The sequence below is a fragment of the Asterias rubens genome, chromosome 8 (genome assembly GCF_902459465.1).
Source record: "Asterias rubens chromosome 8, eAstRub1.3, whole genome shotgun sequence".
Classification (NCBI taxonomy): Eukaryota; Metazoa; Echinodermata; class Asteroidea; order Forcipulatida; family Asteriidae; genus Asterias; species Asterias rubens.
Genome location: NC_047069.1, coordinates 12,912,285 through 12,932,590, shown reverse-complemented (window position 1 = coordinate 12,932,590; position 20,306 = coordinate 12,912,285). Strand labels below are relative to the sequence as shown.

The 20,306-nt window shown below is 38.9% G+C and overlaps 1 protein-coding gene across 1 annotated transcript; it reads right to left on the bottom strand.

The window, feature by feature from the left end:
* Positions 1-2,500: 2,500 nt before the first annotated feature.
* LOC117293601 (fibrinogen C domain-containing protein 1-like) lies at positions 2,501-13,124 on the bottom strand. Its single transcript, XM_033775958.1, has 6 exons — positions 12,812-13,124; positions 12,144-12,313; positions 10,807-11,074; positions 9,927-10,013; positions 3,713-3,888; positions 2,501-2,809 (listed from the first exon to the last, which is right to left on the bottom strand). The coding sequence occupies exons 1-6, from the start codon at positions 13,122-13,124 to the stop codon at positions 2,501-2,503; spliced, it is 1,323 nt and encodes a 440-aa protein (XP_033631849.1).
* Positions 13,125-20,306: the final 7,182 nt, after the last annotated feature.

The window sequence follows — 20,306 nt, the reverse complement described above, 5'->3', positions numbered from 1 at the left end:
TTCTTTCATTATTATCTCGCAAGTTCGACGACCGATTGAGCTCAAATTTTAACACAGGTTTGTTATTTTATGCATATGTTGAGATACACCAACTGTGAAGGCTAGTCCTTGACAATTACCAATAGTGTCCACTGTCTTTAAGCTCATCGCATAAAATTATCTCAGCACAATGTACACTCTAAGCTTGTAAAAAAAAAAAAAAAAAAAAGGGCATCGTTCGCTTTAGCAATTGAGCAGGATTGTTTTGTGCTCATTATGTTTTTGCAAATCGAAAGAGATCAAGTGTAAAGGAAAGTTTTTAGGCGGGAATTTCAAGTCGATACATCTTAATCATGCTACCACAATCTTCGTCATGTTCCTTGAATCCAATAGCAATACATATCATTCATTGTATAAAAAGAAACCAGTCTCTCTCTCCTTCCCAGCCTCGGTATGGTTATATTTTGATTTGAATGAGAGAAAACCAAGATGACCACACCGTGATAAAGGGCTATTGGGACGTTTGCAACAAACAATCTTTGAAGTTATCCCCCGCCAAGATGGACTCAGTCATTGGTGGGCTACGGTGGCATAGTGAGTTAAAGCTTAGCTCCATGGTTAAAGTTAGCACAAGTCCTCTTGTTCAGATAATGATTATTAAACACAGCTTCATCGTGAACACTCACTTGCAATAAGTTAACAATCTGGCGTCAGGACATCAGAGAGAAATCAAATAAAATTAGGTCTAAAGCACTAATACAGGTCTTTTTTGCAAAAAACAACAACAGGAACGTTGTATCAAGTAAAATATAACAATAAAGGCCGATGCAGGTCTATTTATACAAGTTGTGAAGGAACATAAAGAGTCAAAAGGACTTGTAATGTATTCTCATACACTCAACCACCCATTATAGGAAAACAAAATAAGAGTATAAAACCACCCCAAAAGTTATGCTAAATTTGAATACAACATTAAAGGGTCTATGTAACTTTTGTAGGACAAAAAACACAATGTCCACAGATTTACACTAAACTAACACAGTTTGAAGATAATGATAGTAGAAAGCTTCCCTGAAAATATTTTGTGCTGAGGTGCTGCAGTTTTTTGGGAAATGAGTAAAACAATGTCATGAAAATAATTTAGCGTCTCATGAGACGAAAATTATTGTAATCATTTACAAACGTATTTTCATGACATTGTTTTACTTATTTCTCAAAAACTACAGCACCTCAGTAAGTAATATTTGAAGGGAAGCTTTCCACTATCATTATCTTCAAACACTGTAAGTTTAATGTAAATCTATGGACATTTTGAAAAAAGTACCTAAATCCTTTAATTGTCATAAAAAATCTCCAGATCTACTTAAAATATTGTATTTCAATTAATTACAAAAAAACTATAAAAAAAAATTTAAAAAAAAACAGCTAAGGATGATTATTAGTTAAGTTTTTGTTAACACTTCACCTAATTGAGATGAAGGCCTACCCTCTTAATTCCTACGAGTGGGTGTAAGTCATCTAAGAAGGTTTCAATCCTCAAATAAACACTGACATAAACAGTCTTCTGCATGCTAGATTGATTTCCAGTCTACTGGATTTTACATTGCTTTCGGTGGATATAAGATATAATTTTTATAACTTGAGAATTTAGAGTTGAATCGAATGGATCTGTATCACGCGCGCCAGAGCCACACGAACTAAAAACTTACCCCTGTGTGGTGCGGAAAGCACGCTGTAATTACCTTGCTGAAAAAACATTGGCCGAAAGTTCCAGGCGTTCCCATCATTTGGTTTTGTCTCTTGTCATTCCCCTAGATCGTCTTATAATTCTCGCAAATTTTTGATGTCATTTTCTCTTAAATTTTCGCTCCAGATTTGTCACTAGCCTATGCCATGTGCCTCTGGGGTCCTAATTAATATTAGACTAGCCTGAAACCGCAGACAAACCACATTGGGTCGATGTAAGTTCATGACCGGGTCATTGTGTGAAAAAAGTGGCTCACAAAGTGTGACGTCAGATGTTCAGACTAGCATTTGCTTTGCGTATCTGCGAATGTAGAGGGCGCTGTTAAGAAAAAGGAACTCCACAAATACATTTTGTTTGGCAAGAATGTTCGGAAAATACCACACAAAATCACATCTAAAAAGAGAATGTTAATGAAAATTTGAACTCAATTGGTCGTCGAAGTTGCGAGATAATAATAGAAGAAAAAATACCCTTGTCACATTAAGTTGTGTGCTTTCAGATGCTTGACCTCAAAATCTAATTCTGAGGTCTCGAAATCAAATTCAAGTGTTTAAATGGAAAACTACTTATTTCTCGAAAACTATGTTACTTCAGAGGGAGCCGTTCCTCCCAATGTTTTACACCATCAACAGCTCTCTATTGCTCGTTACCAAAGTAAGTTTTTATGCTAACAATAATTTTGAGTAGTTACCAATAGTGCCTAGTGCCTTTGATTGCAATTATGCAGAGTCATTCCCAAACGAATAAAGACCATTTAAAAGTAATGCGTACGAACTAAGGTTCCATACAGCAATTTTCTGCATTACCAGCATTATAATCGGTACTTTGTGGGGCGTCACCAGGGCTGATCTTATAGCTTCTATCTTCGCCTTTGAAGATTAGATGAGTGTATCGAGCCTTAGCAACAGAGTCGTCAAACGCAGTCAGAGTCACCAACAGTTCATACTTCGGACCTTGGGATGTTATCCGGTAGAGCTTCTCGTTTCCCAGCCAGAACTCTCCATTTAGTTCCCCAAAACCATTTTTGTAATCGGCCCAGTTCTTGTTGAAGTCTACCGATCCATTGAAGCGTTTTTCAAATACCTACGGAATGTTGAAACGAAGATAACTATTTGATCATTAAAGGCACTCGACACTGGTAAAGACCAGTATTCTCACCTCGTGTATCCAAACACTATGCATAAAATATACTGTAAACAAAAATCCGTAAAATTTACGGTGCTTTACCTGGCAGTTAGGGTGCCAGGTAAAGTGCAGAAAACTTCAATGTGAAAGTTTTGCAAACAACCCCTTCAAGGCACAATATTTTCAAAGCTTCCACTGTGAAATTTATTGCAGTTTACCCGGCACCCTATAGCTGCCAGGTAAAGCACCGTACATTTTACGGATTTTTTTGTACAGTGAACAACTGTGAAAATTTGGGCTCAATTGGTCATCACATTTGCAAGACTGGAATACTGAAAAAAAAAAACGTTTTTGCGTTACTTTGTGTGCTTTCAGATGCTAAAATGTTTCGGCTGAAGTCTTTTGTAATGATTTTGAATGAGAAATTAACTCTTTCTCAAAAACTGCGTTACTTTAGTATAGAGGGAGCCGTTTCTCACTTTGTTTTATATACTATCAACATATCTCCATTGCTCGTTTAAGTAAGTTTTTTTTTATGTTGATAATTGCTTTAGGTTCGATTACGACCGGCCGACATTTTCCAAACATGGTAAACGAGCCGTCACTGAGAACAATTAGTGATGGCCTCGAAAAAAACAAAGTACCCATGAGCCGCGGCCCAGCCTATATATATATATCCAAGTAGACAAGTTGGCGCTGCAGGAAAATTTACGATACGTATATCATCATCATTAAGCCTCTAATGGAGTAATGGGTGTATTTAGCTCTAAAGGACAATAGAGTGTTGTTTTAAAATAAGACGTGACGGCCTACCATCGGAGTAAATTATACCGTTTAAAACACAAGTCAAGAGACACTTACAATGTACCCATGTCCCTCATCTGTTGCCATATCGCAATATGCATCGAATTCGACCCCGTACGGTTTAACGGTGTATACTCCGCTGGTTGTCTGACTCTTATTAAAAGCATCCTGGCAGTCTTTATACACTACCGGTGCTAGAGTTTCCCTGGTGGTTGGCAAATCGGATGTCTCCGCTACAAAGATAACAAATAATATGGTTTGAAATTCTACTTCTAAAACTGTGAGGCCTTTCTCTACAGCAGTGAGCAGGGTAATGGGATTGTTTTTTTCAGCTCGAGTTTGAAATGCTAAAATGTGGCCTATAGGGGCGTTGTCACGCGAGGCAACTTTAACAGTATTATACGTAATCCAACGGTTCTTTTCAGAACCACCCCAACTCATTTAGAGATAATAATTACATGGTGTTACCGCAAACTCTTATAGTATTATACTTGGACTCTTGGAGGCAACTAACTGCAGCGGAGCATGTACTATATCAGGGCCCAATTGGTCGTCGAAGTTGCGAGATAATAATGAAAAAAAAACCACCTTTGTCATACGCATTTGGGCGCTTTCAGATGTCTGATTTCAAGACCATTAATTCTAAATCTGAGGTCTCGAAATCAAGTTCGTTGAAAATTACTTCTTTCTCGAAAACTACATCACTTGAAAAATCACGGAAAAATATACCACTTTTATCCGTCAATTTTTGAATCTGAAGCGTTACTGACAGTAACGCACAGTAGGCCAATCTAAAAAGGGCGAATATTCATTGCTTTGCTTACCGTAATCAAATAATTGGCGCTTGCGAAAGAATGGAGTTATGCATGCTTGTGGACGCAAGCATGTAAACTTAATGGCAAAACACAAAACGAAGAAAAAGAGAGACTAAGCTACTCATTTGGAGATGCTATCACACGTTTTTGTACTCTCTAATGCCATATGAGGGACAACTCTTTTTCGAGTGGTCTTCCACTCTTTTAATTGAAGTTTGCATCTTTTTGAGTGATTTTTCACCCTGTCCTGTAGTGAAACCCCTCTAAAAGAGTGAAATAACCACTCTTTTTAAAGAGCCACATGAGGGACAACTCGAAATGTAAAGAGTGGTGTTTTTCACTTTTTAACATTTAGAGAGACAAAGCATTTGGCAACCTTCATGTTTTGCCACCCGGGGTGGTACACATATCAGGGCCCAGTTTCATAGAGCTGCTAAGCACACAAATTTGCTTAGCATGAAATTTCTTCCTTGATAAAAACTGGATTACCAACCAAATTTCCATTAATTGTTGGATATTGCTCGTTACTGGTATTCAGCTGTTGTTTGCTTATCCTGAAAAATCACGTGGAAATTTGGTTGGTAATCCTGTTTTTATCAAGGCAAAGATTTCATGCTAAGCAAATTTGTGTGCTTAGCAGCTTTATGAAATTGGGCCCTGTTCTGGCCCATGGACTAGTTCGCAAGTTTGGCTTGTACGCGTGCGTACTTCACGTTACTAGGCGTTCTGCGCTTACTGCACCGTGGCACAGAAATTCGGCGCTTGCACGTATGCGGCGAATTGTGATCGTAAGCGCAGAGTTTGGCGGAAAGCAGAGCCATGAAATTGGGCCCAGAACGGTTGAACTCGTCATAGAACTAGTTCTAACATCTATTTGGTATGGTGACCTTAGGTAGGCCTACACCTAGCCTTTAGTCAAGGCGCACGCGGCACACCGGATAGCACGCACAGCCCCAAAAATGTAACGCACGAAAAAAAAACTATCACCGCGAGCGGCGAAGCCGCGAAGCGCCTTTACCAACTCGTTTGGGGGGCCTTATGTTTTTCTTTACATTTGCCAACGATTTTGGTGGGAGAAAATGTAACGAATTTGCAACGAACGTTCTTGTGACGTCATGCAAGTAATTGTGGCTTCTTACTGGCCAGCAACTCACCACGCATTATGCATTACATTTTCTCCCACCAAAATCGTTGGCAAATGTAAAGAAAAACATAAGGCCCCAAAACGAGCGTTACATCTTTGGGGTTGTGCGTGCCATCTGGTGTGCCGCGTGCAACTCACCAATGCATTATGCATTACATTTTCTCCCACCAAAATCGTTGGCAAATGTAAAGAAAAACATAAGGCCCCAAAACGAGCGTTACATCTTTGGGGTTGTGCGTGCCATCTGGTGTGCCGCGTGCGCCTTGACTAAAGGCTAGCCTACACCCAACACGAATATCAAATTTCACGATTGTGCATCCACGCGAATGTTAACGCCGCCGACATGCGACAAATCACGGCTCTGCAAACCATTAACGGACGCATTGGCGTGAAATGTTTAGGCTTCGCGTTGAAAAGAAAATGAAATTGTTTGGGAAATGTTATTATGAGATTAGTATTATAACAAATTATTCAAAATAAAATATTGCCTATCTACGGGCATCGAATGTTTTTTTGAACTCCAATAATGTAGGCCTACTACCTACTTTACCAACACGTCATACTACGTACCTGCCACAAGGCAAATTGCAAAGATGACATTCCACATCCAGCCGATTCCCATGTTTCACAGAAACCGATCGCGATAAAGGCAACAGTTGTCGATAAATCAATAGAAATAATCATCAACGTGAAACAAAAAATGCCGTTTGGATGGTGACATAAACAAATAGGAGAAGACACATTGGTTGTTTAAGTAGCAAGTATTGTTCTTTTAAGCTATCCTTCACGCACTGAACTAGACACAGAAGCCCAGATACCGAAACTGCATTTGAGTCAAATAAAGAATATGGCCTGTTTTATGGATATTATGTAAATGATGGAATTATACGCAGTTGTAATACCGTTGTACTGAAGCCTCAATTTGATTGGATGACCATGGTGACGTAACCGGGTACTTAACCCAATTTTCTGCACGAGGCTTCCAAATGCAAACGACACGTTAATTTGAGATCTTTGTCTAAAATCGATATTTGCCGAGAGACCTTCCAAATGGAACGGTACAGTTGTATACGATTCTCTAATCTTCCTCACGCTACCTTCAATTGATGGGGAAAGGCTGTCTTTAAAATCAAGGTTTTTGATTTCGCTTAAAAAGGCAACGGTGGGCACTAGGCCTATTGCTAATTACTCAAAATAATTGTTAACATAAAAACTTAGCAATGGAGAGCTGTTGATGAAAAATAAAGTATTGTGAGAAATGGCTCCCTCTAAAATAACGTGGATTTTGAGAAAGAGGTAATTTCTCACTCAAATAACAACAGACTCAACTGAAGCCTTCTATTATATGCATCTGAGAGCACACAAAGCAATGTAACAATTTGTTTTTCTTTCACGATTCTCTTGCAACTTCGATGACAAATTGAGCCCACATTTTCACAGGTGTTATTTTTATGTTTGGATATACATCAAGTGGGAAAACTGGTCTTTGACAAATAAATGGTCACACGAAGTAGTATATATTTCAGATGCTTGATTTCGAGACCTAAAATTCTAAATCCGAGGGCTCGAAATCAAATTCGTGGAAAATGACTTCTTTCTCGAAAACTACGTCACTGCAGAGGGAGCTCTTTCTCACAATGTGTTATACTATCAACCTCTCCCTATTACTCGTAACCAAGAAAGGTTTTTTTGTGATACAAATTATTTTGAGTAACTACCAATAGTGCAACTTAATTGATCTTTGATACCCTTATATTTTTCACAGAAACTGCACACTGCACTTTGTTATACATATAGTTTAATTTAAAGATGAGGCTCATAAACTGTTTTTTTTACATAGATGTTTTATTTAACATGAACATCCTTGATGATACTTGGCAACCAATTTCATAAAGCTGTTTAGCAAAAAATTCTGCTTAACAAATTTCTTGGCTGAACAAAACATGACCGGGGCATCCGTTGCAGCAATGGTGACTGTTTGGTGTTTGGCTGGTAACCTATTTTTTTGCTAAGCAACTGTTTTTGAGCTTAGCAAGGTTTTGTGTTTGCAGGCTTTATGAAATTTGGCCACGTAGAGTCTTGTCTACCTGGAACTACCCTGGAATGGTCAATGTCACTTTTCTGTGACAAAGTCAACACTAAAAACTCGATGTTTAGATTCAATGACGTCATCATTAATGTCAAATTCCTTCGATAAAAAACGTGAAATATTAATAACAATCACACACAGAAATTAAAAATTTATAAGTTATTACGATATGAGAAAATATAAACAAGCTGTTGCAAACTGCTTATACCAATCACAACGATCCATTGTGATACGAATGCAAAAAATAGAAAATGACCAGACGTATCGACCAAAGCAGAGTCTTTCTCGAAGGCTAAAAAGATTTGATATTATTAAGATTTGATATAATTGTTTTATATACAACAGTGACAAATGTGGTGCAATTAAATTGCATTGCATGTTTATATTATAGATATATACGTTCGCACATGCGTGCCCCTTTAAAGCGCGTTTATTCTATGTGAATCATTCACAGTGCCGTTGCAATTGCAAGCAATTCTAGAAGCTTTGCGTGTTACCCGAATTCGGGTCCCGTGGGGTCTGACCCATTTCTGTGTCATTGTGATCCAGACATAGGTCAAATTAATGCAGAACCCCGTTAAAATCTCAATAAAAGAAACACTTTCATAGTTAGCCTGACCCAGAAGTGGTCAGCCCGGGTCACTGGGACACGGCAACCGTATCAATTCTGTCCGGGAATCAATAACATATTTCCTTTTAAACCAATATTATTTAAAGGCAGTGGACACTCAATTAATTATTACCATACAACTTTTCTTGATTACAAGTAATGGGGAGAGGTTGATGGTATAAAACATTGTAAGAAATAGCTTCCTCTGAAGTGACGTAGTTTTCGAGAAAGAAGTAATTTTCCACGAGTTTGATTTCGAGACCTCAGATTTAGTATTTGAGGTCTCTAAATCAAGCATCTGAAAGCACACTCAGTGTGACAAGGGTGTTTTTTCTTTCATTATTATCTCGCAAATTCGACGACCGATTGAGCTCAAATGTTCACAGGTTTGTTATTTTATGCATATGTTGAGATACACTAACTGTGAAGACTAGTCTTTGACAATTACCAATAGTGTCCACTGTCTTTAACACATCAAAACGAAATCCAAATGCTACATCATATATATAATGTGCAAACTCAGAGAGCTTCTTACATAGCAAGGATAGTTAATTTACCACATTAAAAGTTTACAAGATTTTAAGTTAAAGTTATCAATGCTTAAACGCGTTACAGGTGAACTGACGGCATCTAAAACTAAATTTCGGTTTGCGATTTTCAAGATGTAAGCACAATCGAATTTGTTTTGCAAAAACTTAGCACATCGTGAACTTTATAAGATCACGTATTGGCCAAAATCTAAAAGGCCCATATTCTATAGCTCAAATGTTGAAGGCCTTTTGTTCTATTTCCTTCATCACCGCCTATAGCCTGTACATGGCCTTAGATTGCACCACAGAATATCTAGAATGCAAACAATTTCGGGCCCCTTAAGCGGGCCCCGGATTCCACGCCGTAAAGGCTTTGCGCTGTGTGCTCGCATGCTCTATCTTTGACCAAAATTTCCCCCTAAAATGTTGGTCTCAATCCACTACAAAATTGTGTGTCCCCCCCTTGTGCCCCCTAAAAAATTACCCTAATTGCGCCGCTGCATGTAGATGCGTATAGGATTTGACTGCGAATCTTCATGTGAAATGGATGCGAGGTCAAAGGTGATTCTGGACTCTAGGCTCAACGCAGATCTCTGGCGAATGCACGAGCCTCAAAGTGTGACGTCAGAATGTATCTGAATATCAGACCATTACTTCAAGTTTATCTATCAAAGTGTCACAATTTTAATGAAATTAAATAATTAAAATTGTGCTTAAAAGTTTTTACTCTAAATATCGAATTACTCTTAATTTGCTCGCAATTATTTGTTGAAACAATTAAACTTATATGTAATGATATTGTCCTAAACAATAAACACATTAATGTTTGGCCGTAACAAAGCAGGCTTAAAGACTGACTCGTGGCGTCGTATAGAGGGCCAGTGGAGTATTCAACTCAAACTTACAATAAGTTAAATTCAAGACATTCTTAACAACCTTCCAAACATATTTTTATCTTCATTTCAGTTGCTTTAAGGGATACGTCGCTACCCTTCCATGGTGACCAGTATATTCCCACGTGGGTGTCGGAGTACACGCCATTTAGATTACTCGGTGCGTCCGAACATTTAGAAAACCACCAACCGCCACTCAGCAACCCAGCACAATTCTTTTCATCGTCGTCGTTGTCACTGTCAGACGTTGAGAACTGTTTCGATTCAAAACCATCACCTTCAGAAGAAAGTTATAGGGACAATTATTTTTCAGATTGGGGGAGACTGGACGGGACACAATGCTATTGTATAGGCCTTTACTTCTCGGGGAAATGTGCGTTGCTCCTTTGTGTACACAACTTTAGAATTGGCAGTCTCCAAGGGTTTGAGTAACTTTGAAAATGTTTACAAAATGATGTCAGTTCATCGCAATTCAGAGTGATATACTGACAAGTTTCGTTATCAAATGAATTCTTTCGAATTCAGTCCATGACATGTCTAGTTTAAAAGAGAGTAGCTTGGCCTAAAAGATATGGGCATAGGCCTATCTTAGAAGCGTTGATATTCAATCAAAAAGGAAATTGAGTTTTACCTTTTGACCGACGCAAACATTTATTCTTGGAATGTACATTGTTCTTATTATTCCATGGCACAGAGTTAAAAGTTTTGCTCTGAAAGACTGTTAAATTATTAACATTTGTATACACCGTTTTAAACGGCAGGTTAGAGAGTAGAGCCATTTTTCTCTTAACTTGCATAAAGACCCTATCTTTGGGGAATTGGGAGCATAATAACACTGAATTTGACACTAATAAGGAAACAAGAATCCGATATGACAGGAGATTCTGTCCTCCGGAGATTCTACCCCCCCCCCAATACGGCGAACTGTGTACAAACTATACTGCTGATAGCGCCCTCTTTTGAAACATCCTCATTCAGCCCACGTTTATTTCCCATAAGGAGGGGGGGGGCACAGAATCTCCGGCGGACGGTTATCGCTGGGACACCGGTATCGGTGCGGTTTGCCTTACCAGCGCGGCCGGTGACAAAAAAACCAGGGTTTATCTCATAGTAATCCTTCTCGCCTTTGACCCTGAAATCAATGTATCGAGCTTGAGCAACAGAGCCGTCGAATGCAGTCAGAGTCACCAACAGTTCATACTTCGGATCTTCGGATGTTATCTGATGGAGCTTTTCGTTCCCAAGCCAGAACTCTCCATTTAGGTCTCCAAAACCGGTTTTGTAATCGGCCCAGTTCTTGTTAAAGTCTACAGATCCATTGAAGCGTTTTTGAATCACCTATAAGAACGTGGAAACGAAGAAATTTCACTATTCAGTTCATTCATGGCAGGGAATTCTAAATATTTATTTGGGTATAAAAATTATATGCTTTTCTAGTGTATCCCTTTCTATGACCTGGTGCAAGGACGGTTTAAAGTCACTTGATACTTTGATCGGCAATTAATGTTTTCCATACTTTGACTGTTTAAAGACACTGGAAATTGGACACCTTTGGTAATTGTCAAAGGACCAGTCTTTTCACTATTCAGTTCATTCCTGGCAGGGAATTCTTAATAACGGTTTAAAAACACTTGATACTTTGATCGGCAATTAATGTTTTCCATACTTTGACTGTTTAAAGACACTGGAAATTGGACACCTTTGGTAATTGTCAAAGGACCAGTCTTTTCACTTGGTGTATCTCAACAATATGCACAAAATAACAAACATGTGAAAATTTGAACTCAATCGGTCATGAAGTTACTTCAGAGGGAGCCGTTTCTCACAATGTTTTATACTATCAACAGCTCTCCATTGCTCATTACCAAGTAAGTTTTTATGCTAACAATTACTTTGAGCAATCACCAATAGTGTCCAGTGATTTTAACATCCATGAAAGTATAGATCGCAATCATGATACGATTTGTTTGAAGTTTAATAACATGAGATAACTGCTTATAAAGTGCGTTAAAACTACGCGCACTATACGAGTACAAACTGCGAAAACGAAATTCCCTTCCCCTGGAATTTCCAACCCAGAGAACTCGAATTTGGCACCGTACCCGCGCCATGCATTCCTGAAAAACTGTAAATTTTGTGATACTGTCCCTGTATACTATCACGAAACTTTACAATTGTATGACTTGATATTTGTGAGAAATGTTGATGTCAATGATAACATCAAAACATTTTGTACAAACACCGAATACTAAAATGCGTGATTTTAGATGAAGTTTAAAAAAAAAACACTACAAAATTAATTATTGTACGTGATGTTCAAGCCGAGTTTCCGGACAAGAGAGTGTTATCAAAGAAGAGGTGCATCCCCTAAGAAATATCAAAGTAACACAAATCGAGAAACACTTACAATGTACCCCTCTTCTGTTGCCATATCGCAATATGCATCGAATTCGACCCCGTACAGTTTAACGGTGTAAACTCCGCTGGTTGTCTGACCCTTGTCTAAAGCATCCTGGCAGTCTGTATACACTACCGGTGCTAGAGGTTCCCTGGTGGTTGGCAAATCGGATGTCTCCACTATATAAACAAAATAAAAATAAAACACCATGGTTTGTGTGATTTATTCCTCCATGGTGTGAGGAACAAACTCGCTCGAGCATTTTAGATAAAGTAGTTTTGTTGGTCTATTTTTCAAAGCGGGTGCAAGTCTATTTCGAGTGTGCACCATGGTTGACTATTTTGATTCGAACCCAGGCTGGTCAACCATTCGTTGACTACTCAGTGGTCAACCATTTGGACCCAGCCCAAGTTCTTCTGTCGTCCCGATAGCCTGTTCCAGAAGGGAACCAGAGACACTACAACAGCGAACATGTGGAAAGCATGCAATGGAGTGTTCCCGTTGGAGTGTTCCCGCATGCACGTTGCTGATAGTGGTCAATCTAGGTTCGCCCTCAAACTTGCTCCTAGAGGCGTAGTATTTTTGTGTTCAAACAAATCGATGATTTCAGAAAAAAAACCTAATAAAAACCATTAACTTTGATCTTTTCGAGTTTTTTTTTTCTCGCTTAGTCTTACCCTTAGAAGTTGGCGTTTGCGTCGAATCTCTTCGCGGGCTTTCTTCTGGGCATCCTTGTGATCTACGGAGTCCTTCAGCGTCCATTGGTAAGTTGTCGATGTAGACGGGTTTGTCCTTTCTGGGCGGTGCATAAGAGTTGTGTCCGCCCAGCATGAGTTCAGTGCAGGAGCACGGATCACCAGGCGGGAGCACAAACCGAACTTTGCCGCCAAAAGATTCATCTGGTTCCGTGCCCAGAACACACAAACGCGCTGACACCAAAGTCACTGCAACCAATGAAAGTTTACGCCTTTGAAATAATTTGCTCACCATGGTATTATGCATTGACGTCATCTAGTAGACATCTTAGAGGTAAAACGATGTCGAAACACGCGCGGCGCACTCATCAGCCTTTTGACCACTAGGTGATGAGGGTGCCCTATCTATTATGACATTGATATCTGAAATAAAAAGTCGCATCCGATCCCCTCGCTGCCGCTTCCCAGTTTATTTATTTATTTATTTATTTATTTATTTATTTTTATTTTTTTTAATTTTTTTTTTTTTGGGGGGGACACAGGCGCACACAATGGAGTTAAATGCGACAGCGCCACGTTCCGTTCTTGCGCAGAGGGGTTTCTGAGGGGGATGTGTGGCTCACTGATAAGTTGAAAGAAAATAACAAAAATTAAACTCATTTGGCGCGATTTGATGCATTTTTTTTCAAATGGTGCCGTTCATTTACACGGTAAATTACTGTACTATCTGTACAGTATAGTTATAAGTTTTACTGTACAAAACAAGTTATATTTACAGTAAAAATAACAGTAATCTCGATTGAAGTTTACAGTAACGAAGGATTATATTTTGTACATTGTACACTCCAAAACCAACAAACAGTGACAATTGTTTTACATTTTAAATGTTTTATTGCACACAATTCTTAAACAAATCTGAAATTAACCCCTGCACCGCCCGAGTTTGCTGAAAACCAATTTTTCAAGATTCTTGCGGTAAATTTTTGGAATCGTAGTTCAAATTTTAAAAGATAGCCACGGCTTAATATTTATGCACACTTTTACCCTTTCAGTATTTGTATAGTTAAAGTACAAGTTCTCATGGGAACAATAAATGCCTCTCGTTAAACGGCTATGGTAATTTTTATGGCGAATATTTTGTTGTAAGGATAAACTGCACACCATAGCTTTTCAAGGCTTTTATCTGGCTCAATGCTCATACTGATTTAATGCGAAAGCGTTAGTTTTTGACAATATCATCATGCATGATGAATACATGTAAACAGTTTCCTTTGTGTTTACTATAATGAGCGTTTTTGTTCTTAGCTCTTGTTGGGTAAGAGCTAAATTATTTCATCATCATTAGCTTCGACAAGTCAACTGTGAAGGGAGAATTAACAATGATCTATAAACAAAAACTAGATGGGTTAACAAATGAGCTTCAATGAATAGAGGCTATTATGTGTTATTACACCATTTCCATGATCTGTGTACTCATCATAGCATCCTCAACAAATTCAAATACCTTAAATGTGTAAGAATTTCAAAACTTCTGATCGATGAATACATTTAGATCAAAAATTTACAAAGAAAGTTATCGGATAGGCCTACTATTTTACACAAAAACCATAAAACAAATAACTAATGAACTGTTTGCTGTCCCCAACATTGCGGCTATTCTATGGTCCATTCAAAATTAGCAAGTAAAGTGCTTTACATACACAGACCAGTCAGTGAGCGGCAACCGACAATTGTGGGCGTGTCTACGTGACGTATGTACAGTTAGTTACTGTAAATATAATTTACAGTAATATCCCTTCTAAAATACAGTAATATTGCGTGCAACAAAACTGCTGTCTGGAATTTACTGTGGATTACAGTAAACAACTGTAAAATGCAATTACGGTAAACTACTGGGCACAAATACAGTAACATACTGTCAAAGTTACAGCGCCTTGTTACAGTGATAAGTATTGTGTATCACGTTAATTAAGCGATTGGTGATTGGTGGTCACTTTTCTACCCCTCCCCATCTCTCCGCAATCAAATGTATTAAACTTGGCTTGATTTCAGGGGTAGGCTTACTATACTTGCAGTTAATAATACTAAAATGATAACCATATTTATAAAGCGCCTTTGTTTTAAAGGATACATTTTCGGCGTATTTTCGGCGTACAATACACGTTGGAGGGTCGCCCTGCATTAATGGTCTACAGGAACTGTACCGCATTGTGGTTTGTCAGATCGTCGGCCATTTATTTTCGGCTTTGACGTCAACATTTCAATGGTTTAAGGTTGATTTGAAACCTTTATTTAAGTGAACAATATACGTTGAGTTAAAGGAGGGGAAGACAGAAATTGGTTGAAAAAAAAACGCAAGAAAGTGCCATGAATCTGACTATTTCCCCCGTCTGCTGCATGCCTGCTGGGTTTACAATCTCGGCCATTATCTCGTGATGGACCCCCGCACCACCACGGCCCGTGCCTGCCCCTTTCAATGTTGGCTCTAATAGACCTTTATCACGGCAACTCGATTATCCAAACTGAGGCTGGACGAAATAATAGTCCGGTGCCATGTTTGCGCAATGAATGTTAGCTTTCATTACTGTTATGGAAACAGGGAACATGACCAAGATTGTGACAGCGTGATAAAGGTCGATTGCGTGGTTTGCGCTGCCATCAACATTGAGAGGGGGGATGTTTCATATGAAGCCCTACTGGTGCCACTTGACAAGTGCATACATGTATATGTTTCACTGAATGAGATGTATTTCACAGCACCGCCACTTATATCTTGCGGCAATACTTTTTATCTTGCGTCCGCCACTTAGTATCTTGCGCCGCCACTTAGTATCTCGCGGCCGCCACTTATTATCTTGCGGCCGCCACTTATTATCTCATGGCCGCCACTTAGCACTGGACAATTTTGATGAATTTTGATGAAGTCACAAAATTAAAATATGTGAAATTTCATTGCTTGCTCGGGCAGCGACGTTTATGTTTGCCACGGTAACTGGAATTAAAGGCACTGGGCACGTTTTGTAACTGTCAAATTTAACTTGGTGTATGATACACACCTGTGAAAATTAGGGCCCAATTATTGGTCATCGAATTTGCAAGAGAATAATGAGAGAAAACACCCTTGTTGCATTACTAAGTGTGCTTTTTAAGCCGAGTTGGGTTTTTTAAGTGAGAAATTACGTATTTCTCAAAAAAATACATTTAATTGCCTCAAAGGAAGCCGTTTCTCACAATGTTTTATGCTATCAACAGCTCTCCGATCCATTACTCGTTACCAAGTAGGTTTGTAAGCCAATGGGTAATGACCAACAGTGTCCAGTGCACGTTTAATGACTCTGCGGTCGATTTCACAAGAATTAGGACTCGTCTTATATCGAGTAAGGACGAGTAACTCGTCCTAACTTAGGATTAATCTAAAGGTCTGCATGCTACAGTGCAGGGTTGGGACTCATCCTAAGTCCTAAGATTAGTCCTAAGTTAGGAAGAGTTTTGTGAAATCGACGGCTGGAAATTAAAAACAATACAAAATTCATAGGATTATGTGTCAGGGATGTTGAGAAACGTTTCACTTCGAATTAGTGCGGTGCGGTTACGGAAAAATATACCACTTTTATCCGTCAATATTTGAATCCGAAGCGTTACTGACAGTAAGGTTTCTCAGATTGTGTCATTCCAATTGCAGATTATTCTTCCTGCGTGGAAATAACCGCTCCAGATTTTTGGCAATATAAAACAAAAAAATTCTACCACCTTTTGAAATAACATTTTCACAGATTAGTTTTATTGTATAATATCAGCAGCATATTGAAAGAAACAGTGGGTTCCAATTACCAACCGATACAATCCCTTTCACTTGCCGCAATGCACAGTGGGCCAATCTAAAAAGGGCCAATATTCATGGCTTTGCTTACCGTAATCAAAGAATCGGCGCTTGCGAAAGAATGGAGTTATCCATGCTTGTGGACGCCAAGCATTATAACTCAATGGCAAAACACAAAACGAAGAAAAAGAGAGACTAAGCTACTCATTTGGAGATGCTATCACACGTTTTTGTACTTTCTAATGCAAACGAGTGAAAAGGCACTATTTAAAGAGCCATATGAGGGACAACTCTTTTTCGAGTGGTCTTCCACTCTTTTAGATTAAGTTTGCATCTTTTTGAGTGATATTTTACTCTGTCCTGGAGTGAGCCCCTTTAAAAGAGTGAAATAACCGCCACTCTTTTTAAAGAGACATTATGAGGGACAACTCGAAATGTAAAGAGTGGGTGTTTTTCACTTTTTAACATTTAGAGAGACAAAGCATTTGGCAACCTTCATGTTTTGCCACCCGGGGTGGTACACATATCAGGGCCCAGTTTCATAGAGCTGCTAAGCACACAAATTTGCTTAGCATGAAATTTCTTCCTTGATAAAAACTGGATTACCAACCAAATTTCCATTAATTGTTGGATATTGCTTGTTACTGGTATTCAGCTGTTGTTTGCTTATCCTGAAAAATCACGTGGAAATTTGGTTGGTAATCCTGTTTTTATCAAGGCAAAGATTTCATGCTAAGCAAATTTGTGTGCTTAGCAGCTTTATGAAATTGGGCCCTGTTCTGGCCCATGGACTAGTTCGCAAGTTTGGCTTGTACGCGTGCGTACTTCAAGTTACTAGGCGTTCTGCGCTTACTGCACCGTAGCACAGAAATTCGGCGCTTGCACGTATGCGGCGAATTGTGATCGTAAGCGCAGAGTTCGGCGGAAAGCAGAGCCATGAAATTGGGACCAGAACGGTTGAACACGTCATAGAACTAGTTCTAACATCTATTTCGTATGGTGACCTTAGGTAGGCCTACACCTAGCCTTTAGTCAAGGCGCACGCGGCACACCGGATAGCACGCACAGCCCCAAAAATGTAACGCACGAAAACAAAATATCACCGCGAGCGGCGAAGCCGCGTAAGCGCCTTCGTTTAGGGGCCTTATGTTTTTCTTTACCGTTGCCAACGATTTTGGTGGGAGAAAATGTAACGAATTTGCATCGAACATTCTTGTGACGTCATGCAAGTAATTGTGGCTTCTTACTGGCCAGCAACTCACCACGCTAATGCATTATGCATTACATTTTCTCCCACCAAAATCGTTGGCAAATGTAAAGAAAAACATAAGGCCCCAAAACGAGCGTTACATTTTTGGGGTTGTGCGTGCCATCCGGTGTGCCGCGTGCGCCTTGACTAAAGGCTAGCCTACACCCAACACGAATATAAAATTTCACGAATTGTGCCTCCAAACGCGAATGTTAACGCCGCCGACATGCGACAAATCGCGGCTCTGCAAACCATTAACGGACGCATTGGCGTGAAATGTTTAGGCTTCGCGTTGAAAAGAAAATGAAATTGTTAGGGAAATGTTATTATGAGATTAGTATTATAACAAATTTATTCAAAATAAAATAATGCCTATCTACGGGCATCGAATGTTTGTTTGAACTCCAATAATGTAGGCCTATCTACTTTACCAACACGTCATACTACGTACCTGTCACAAGGCAAATTGCACCGATGACATTCCACATCCAGCCGATTCCCATGTTTCACAGAAACCGATCGCGATAAAAGGCAATAGTTGTCGATAAATCCAAAGAAATAATCATCAACGAGAAACAAAAAATAGCGTTTGGATGGTGACATACGCACTGAACTAGACACAGAAGCCCAGATACCGAAACTGCATTTGAGTCAAATAAAGAATATGGCCTGTTTTATGGATATTATGTAAATGATGGAATTATACGCAGTTGTAATACCGTTGTACTGAAGCCTCAATTTGATTGGATGACCATGGTGACGTAACCGGGTACTTAACCCAATTTTCTGCACGAGGCTTCCAAATGTAAACGACACGTTGATTTGAGATCATTGTCTAAAATCGATATTTGCCGAGAGACCTTCGAAATGGAACGGTACAGTTGTATACGATTCTCTAATCTTCCTCACGCTACCTTCAAATTGATGGGGAAAGGCCGTCTTTAAAATCAAGGTTTTTGATTTCGCTAAAAGGCAACGGTGGGCACTAGGCCTATTGCTAATTACTCAAAATAATTGTTAACATAAAAACTTACTTAGTAACGAGCAATGCTGGAGAGCTGTTGATATAAAATAAAGTATTGTGAGAAATGGCTCCCTCTAACATAACGTGGATTTTGAGAGAGAGGTAATTTCTCACTCAAATAACAACAGACTCAACTGAAGCCTTCTATTATATGCATCTGAGAGCACACAAAGCAATGTACAAATTTGTTTTTCTTTCACTATTCTCTTGCAACTTCGATGACAAATTGAGCCCACATTTTCACAGGTGTTATTTTGATGTTTGGATATACATCAAGTGGGAAAACTGGTCTTTGACAATAAATTACCAAAGGTGTCCAGATAACCAATGTCTCTGTATTATACAGGAAACCTCAGTTAAAAGAAATTGCACATTGTTTGAAAGATGTTTTAAAATTAGAACGCAATAATCCACACAAGTATGCCTCTACTTTGCGTGGTTTTCCCTCTTCAATTTCCGACCTAACACGGTCCGCCATTGTGGAGTAAAAAAATCTGACTCTGCCTGCCGTGTTAGTTCGCATATTCAAAGGAAAACCACGCAATTTGAGGCATGTTTGTGTTGATCTTAGAATTTTAGGTCTCGAAATCAAGCATCTGAAAGCACACTACTTCGTGTGACCATGGTGCGACACCTATGTTTTTCTTTCATCAATATCTCGCATGTTTGTGTTGATCTTTATATTCTATTTTGAAAGGCATCTTTCTAATAATATGCATTACAAACGGTTTCAAACGTTTTTGAGACAAACTCGCCCTATCCAAGGCAACCGATCCATAATAAACACAGAGACATTTTTTACACCGTTTCAACTTGAGGTTAATATAGAGACTTTTAATTTCCCCAAATTTCCCCGAAGACTGTTTCTTTTGCAATACGAGTACAGTTCTTAAAGACACTGGACACTATTTGTAATTGTCAAAGACTAGTCTTCACAGTTGGTGTATCTCAACATATGCATAAAATAACAAACCTGTGAAAATTTGATCTCAATCGGTCGTCAAAGTTGCGAGATATTAATGAAAGAAAAACATAGGTGTCGCACCATGGTCACACGAAGTAGTATATATTTCAGATGCTTGATTTCGAGACCTAAAATTCTAAATCCGAGGGCTAGAAATCAAATTCGTGGAAAATGACTTCTTTCTCGAAAACTACGTCACTGCAGAGGGAGCTCTTTCTCACAATGTGTTATACTATCAACCTCTCCCCATTACTCGTAACCAAGAAAGGTTTTTTTGTGATACAAATTATTTTGAGTAACTACCAATAGTGCAACTTAATTGATCTTTGATACCCTTATATCTTTCACAGAAACTGCACACTGCACTTTGTTATACATATAGTTTAATTTAAAGATGAGGCTCATAAACTGTTTTTTTTA